This window comes from Passer montanus, unplaced genomic scaffold (assembly GCF_014805655.1).
Source record: "Passer montanus isolate IOZ18808 unplaced genomic scaffold, ASM1480565v1 scaffold140, whole genome shotgun sequence".
Lineage (NCBI taxonomy): Eukaryota > Metazoa > Chordata > Aves > Passeriformes > Passeridae > Passer > Passer montanus.
In genome coordinates this window covers 472390-478389 of record NW_024360942.1, presented here as the reverse complement: position 1 = coordinate 478389, position 6000 = coordinate 472390, and the positions used below count along the sequence as shown (strand labels likewise).

Here is a 6000-nt window from a genome sequence, read left to right as displayed (position 1 = left end):
TCTGAAATCTTTGGACCACTTTAAGACCAAACAATCCCCCAAAACTCTCCCCGCCCCAAAAGGATCATAAACAGTCAATAATTTATATGAAGTTAAAATTTAAACTAAAGACATCTTTAAATATGTTACAACAAACAATATATATACTCAATGCTGTAAGGACAGAAAACTCCGTGTCTCAGGTCAGGGGACTCCTACTTCGTTTGGTCTTGAAAGTACCCACAAATCTCAGAGTTCTGCTCATTTAGCTCCCAGCACGTTTTCCTCATTTGTTAATGAGAGAAAACCTGCTCTCAAGAGTCCTCAGTATAAAAATAATCTGTTTAGGATTCAGTCCCTCCAGGGAAATGGGGAAAAAAGATAAGTACACACTTCCAAGAAGAGGAAAGCTCCTGTGAGAACAGAGAATCATAGAGTATGCTGAGTTGGAAAGGACCCACCAGGATCACCTAATCCAACTCCTGGCCCTGTGCAGGACACCCCGAGAATCCCACCATGTGCCTGAAAGCGCTGTAAGTTGTGCACAAAACCAGAAGTGTCTCTTTTGCCATAGGGTACACCCCACATGTTGATACTGCACACACGCACACACACGCCCACGCACGCACCCCGGGGTTTCACCCCTTGAAAACAAAGTATGAAAGCAGCAGCTATTGGTCAATCTGAGGATCTGACTGATGTGCTGAATCCTTCAGCTGTAGTGGAGAGGCTGCCTGAAAGCCTGGAATTCTACTGGAAATCTCTTGTTCCGCGTTGCTGGGCTGGAGCTCAGGCAGCAGAGAACTTCACGTCTTCTGCTGGCAAACGCGGATGCTTCTCCTTCAGTTGAACTCACACGGTCGCTTCCTGTTGTGAAACCATGGTTACAGAAGGGACAGCAGCCATGGAAACCTCTTCCATTTATGTTCACAGAGAAGTCCACTGACAACCAGTCAACTTGGCAAAAAAAAAAAAAAAATTAATCGTAAGATGATTAAAAATCTGAAGAGTTTGTAGATGTGTGTCATACACTGTGGCAGCAATAACAAGAGTCCTGAGATTTGTGGAGGGGGGAAAAAAGCAGACACAACCCTTGGGCCAAACAGGAAGTGTTAGGAAGGACTTGACCTGGGCATGGAGAGAATCCGCCCGTTTTTCTTGCCACCGTTCATGTGAGTGTAAGGGATGTGCTCCTCGTAGTTGCCCTTGAGGGCCATGGAGGGTCCATTGTCCCTCCCCAGCACTTTGTCCCTCTGGGAGTACGAGGAGGGGTCGAGGGGAATGCTCTCCATGTTCTCGAAGTCCATCTCGTACTCCTCTGTCTCCAGAGGTTTGTTCTCCTCGCTGTAGAAGAAGGAGACCTCGTGAAAGCTGGGGTGCAAGTCCTCCTTCAGCATCTCGATGATCTCAATGAAGGTGGGGCGCATCTTCGGGTTGTACTGCCAGCACATCTGCATCAGGCTGTGCCTGCAGCAGCACAGAGCACAGTCAGGGGCAGCAGAAACAATCCCGGGTGCAGAGCAAGGCTGGCACCCATGGCACAGCCCCCCACCACCCACACTACACCACTGACACCCCAGGTTGTTTGTTCTCTTTCCAGCCTCCACATCTGCCTCTAGATCCTGACACTCCTTTTTCTCTATTTCTGTCTAGATTAAAAATTCCTTCCGATTCCTTCAATTGTTCTTGACTTGGCTGCTGAAGGAAACAGGGCTGTGGTTCACAGACTCTGTGTGTGTGTGTGCACATGCACTTACAGCCTAGGTCATCCTTTTTTAATTAATTCCCTTTTAATTTTAACTCAGCCTGAAAGATAACAAAGCTCCCAAAACTTCAAGGAAAATGGGAGGCTGGGCAGAGGACAGAGGTCCTGTAAACATCCCACCCAAAAGAAAGGCTGCAGCAAGAGGTCACGTTATCAAACACCATGGAGAAAGAACTCACAAATACAAATAGAGTCTCAAACTGGAGTTTGTAACTGGCCATCAGACAAATGTCCAGCACAGCAGGCTTTTTTCATGTGGATACTCACAAAACATGTTTATTTTATGACTCTGGAAGTGCTGTTTTGGCCAGAAGCAGCTGGGTGAAAAGGCTACCAGAACCAGAGAGTTACCATCTGTGCTCCCTTTTCCAGCCAGAGCTGCTTTCCTTCACAATTGCTCCAGTGTGACTCCTCACTCAGAATCCCAGGATTACTGAGGTTGGAAAAGACCTCCCAAGATCATCAAGTCCAACCCTTGACCCACCCCCACCTTGTCCCCAGCCCAGAGCACTGAATGCCACATCCAGGCCTTCCTTGGACACCTCCAGGGATGGGGACTCCAAACCTCCCTGGCAGCCCCTTCCTTGGATCGCTAAGGATAATTTGGTGGAATTTCTGAGGGAGGTGCCTCACTAAACTCTGCTTTTGTCCTCCCCAGCTGAGGGGGGTGAAGAGGTGCCCCAGGTCAGGCCATCTTTGTGGGTCCCACTTCAGGCAAAGAGTGCAGCTGGGCTGGTTGTCCCTGCCTGCCCACTTACAGCCTCTCCGGGCAGTTGTCCGGCTGATCCAGGTATCCTCCATCCATGACAAACTTTAGCACCTGCTCGTTGGAGAGTCCCTGGTAAGGCTGCTCTGCCAAGCTGCTTATTTCCCAAAGGACAACACCAAATGACCTAAGGGAGAGAGAAAGCTCCTGGTGAGAACAAAACATCCTGGAGCCCTCCCAGTGACAGAGTTATTTTGGAAAACGAACTTCTAAAGAACACGACTATATTTTTATGGAAGTGTTTCAAAACAACGGCTTTGTTTTGTCTGTGCTCCGAGCAAGTCAGTTTAAACTATGTGTGCTAAAACAAGGAGCTGGAATCCATCTGGGATGGCAGAGGACCACTTACCACACGTCGGAGTAGGTGGTGAACACGCCATCCTTCAGCGACTCCGGGGCCATCCAGCGCACGGGCAGCAGCCCTTTGCCCCCCTTGCGGTAATAATCCGTCTCGTAGATGTCCCTGGTCATCCCAAAGTCTGAGGGGAAGCAATTGGGATGTGTTAAATGCCTCTCCCTCCATCCTGTGCAACATCTCCAGATGGATGTTGCCGTCCCCCCACTGCCAAAGCCCAGCCTGCAGTCATCTGTCACCTCGTGATTAATGTTCAAAATATTTCCCTTTCCCTGCATTTTTTTCTACAGTCACAACAGAGACTCCAGAGTTAAATTTTTTGGTGACAGCTTCTATTCTAAACATTATTTTATTCATCCTCTGTAAGTAAAACAGAGCTCCCTTTGTCTGAAATCCCACTGCCCTGGCTTTAATTCCAGAGAGCTCTGAAAAATCACCACTCTGTGGGGTTCCAGGTTATTTTAAATGTTGTATTTACTTATTACTAAAAGAGTTTGGGTTAAAAACTGGGTTAAATTACTTTTAAAAGCCACCTGACCCAATGACAGGATTATCAGCACTGGGTTTGTTGTACCCAATTCCTTTTTTGTCTTAATTCTCATGGAAGCAAAGACCAGTGAAACAAACCCAGGTAGTTTAGGCTGAAAAGGTAACGAACTTTCAGGACAGAGGTTTGGGAATAGAGAAGGTGAGAAAAGCTACTCTGGCTCTACTGGAGATCTTGTTCTTACTGAAGTCCACACAGTTCTGTCACAGGGAAGAAACAGAGGGAAGTGCTGCAATTTCCCAGAGGCAGACAGCGAGAATCACCCGTGTTTGACACGTTGGTTTTATCAACTTGCTTTTACAACAAACACGATGCACAGAACCATCTCCTGATCACAGAATGGCCTGGGCTGGAAGGGACCAGCAGCACCTACCCCCGATTTTCACAGTGAAGTCCTCTGCCACCATGCAGTTGCGAGCTGCCAGGTCCCTGTGCACGAACTTCTTGGCGTTCAGGTAGGCCATGCCGTCGGCGATCTCCGCCGCCATCTGGATCATCTCCCTCAGCGTCGGCGGCGGCCGGCCGGGGTTATTCTGCCAGGAAAAATCACAGTCACAGAAGGGTTTGGGTTAGGTGTGACCGTAACATCATCCAGGTCCCTGCCATGAGCAGGGAACCCTGCTCCAACCTTCCAACCTGGCCTTGGACACTTGCAGCTTCTCTGCACAACCTGTGCCAGGCCCTGCCCGCCCTCACAGCCAAGACTGTCTTCCCAAAACCACATCAGATCTACCCTTTTTCAGCTTAAAGCCATTAAATAAAGAAGTATTAAACCCCAAATCAAGTCATTCTGTTCCACAAGAGACTCACTCTCTCCTGTCTTTACCTCAGCTTCAGGTCTCAAAGAGCGCAGGTAACTTTTCAGATCCCCATGTGCCATCAGCTCCATGACCACCAGAGTAGGTTGTCCCTTGGAGACCACTCCGAGGAGGCGAACCTGGAAAACGAGTGAGAAATTCCCTCAGCAGAGCTGAGAACAGCCCCACAAGGCCTTGTCAGGCTGAGAGGTTTTACAAAGAGCAGCAGTGAAACAAGTTGGGCAGAACAGGTTCTGTGGAATCCCGCAGGGAGAGATCCCCGCTCCGATGGATCAGCTGCCTCTGCTGCTTTGGCCAGCTGAGGCTCGGGCTCTGAAGGCACTGGAGAGCTGTGTGCTGAGGCACCCAGCACTTACCACATGATGGCAGCTGAAGCCTTTCATGACAGAGGCCTCGTTGAGGAACTCGATGCGCTCGCGCAGGCTGGCCGACTCGTTCACCGTCTTCACGGCCACGCGCGTCTCGGGCTCTCCCTTCACGATGTCCTTGGCGATGCCCTCGTACACCATCCCGAAGGAGCCCTGGCCCAGCTCCCTCAGGAGGGTGATCTTGTCCCGTGGCACCTCCCACTCGTCAGGGACATAAACTGTGGGGCACAGGGGAACATCCTGAGCTGAGCATCTCCTGAAAGACGCTCCGGCAGCAGCCTTGGGTAGCGCTGCCGCACTGCAGGGGGGTGAATTCTACAAAAGGACCAGAAAACCCCACAAAGACAACCCCGAGCCCACCCTGCTGCACTGGCTGCACGATCACACAAGAAAGAAGCCCTGGTTGCTCTCACCATCACTGGCACTGATGTACTCAGGGTTGGAGGATGCATACAGGGGTCCTGTTGGTCCTTCGGTTTGTCTGCAAGAGACAAAAATTCCTCAGCACTCTGCAGCCTCTGACACCCTCGAGGTGAGGGCAGTTTGATCAATCCCCGAAGCATGCAGCAAATAAACTGTCCCCATATGGCACAAACTATTTCCTGCACTTAAATGAATGCTGCAATCGCTATGGAAATTAGAAACTAAACAAAAACTGACTCCCAACAAAGCAGCAAAACTTTTGGATGTAAGTTTTGGTGTTTCTGGTGAAAACTGTACTCACCTCTTTTTCACAAGCACATAAGCAGCTCCAATAATTCCAGCAATTATTATGGCAAAAATAATAGGAACAATGATAACAGCAATATTTGGCTGAGCATTCACTAGGAGAGAAAGAGAGAGATGGAGGTATTATACAAGTCCAACATACAAATTTTTTCTTCAATAAACTGGAACAAATACCAAACTAGAAGCTATTTCAGAGCAAAATGTGGGGCTGCTCAGAATGAGGACTAACAAACAAAAGCCATGTGTTTCCAAGTAATTTCAGGTTCTTGACAACCGATGTATTTGGTAAACATTTAGTGACTCCCTGCTTGCTACACCCCATCCTCCAGAAATAACCCGAGTTTCTACCCGGGATTAAAAGTAAGAATGAAGTGAACTCACAATAATCAGCCACGTAGAAGTAGGTGGGCTCTGTCCAGGAGCCGTTCCCGGCCAGGGAGGTGGCGCGGATCCGCACGCTGTAGTTGCCGGGCTGCAGCCCCCGCAGCCTGCAGCCGCCCTCGCTGGCAAAGTGCTTGCGGGACACGCAGAAATGGGCTTCCTGTGGGGACAGGGCTGTGCCAGGGCCGTGCTGCAGCACCGGGGCTCCCTGACAGCTCCTGGGGGCTCCTGCAGCACCCTAGGCTCCCTGACAGCTCCTGGGGCTCCCTGACAGCTCCTGGGGGCTCCTGCA

General features: G+C 49.8%; 1 protein-coding gene across 1 annotated transcript in view; it reads right to left on the bottom strand.

The window, feature by feature from the left end:
- Positions 1–908: 908 nt before the first annotated feature.
- INSR (insulin receptor) overlaps positions 909–6000 on the bottom strand; it is a 45399-nt gene continuing 40307 nt past the window's right edge. Inside the window, exons 12-20 of the mRNA XM_039700481.1 lie at positions 5709–5868; positions 5323–5422; positions 5012–5079; positions 4587–4816; positions 4239–4349; positions 3786–3945; positions 2860–2989; positions 2503–2637; positions 909–1446 (exon numbers count right to left, since the gene is read on the bottom strand). Of these exons, the coding sequence (XP_039556415.1) occupies positions 1092–1446; positions 2503–2637; positions 2860–2989; positions 3786–3945; positions 4239–4349; positions 4587–4816; positions 5012–5079; positions 5323–5422; positions 5709–5868 (1449 nt within the window). The 3' untranslated portion in view covers positions 909–1091. The remainder of the gene's footprint in view (positions 1447–2502; positions 2638–2859; positions 2990–3785; positions 3946–4238; positions 4350–4586; positions 4817–5011; positions 5080–5322; positions 5423–5708; positions 5869–6000) is intronic.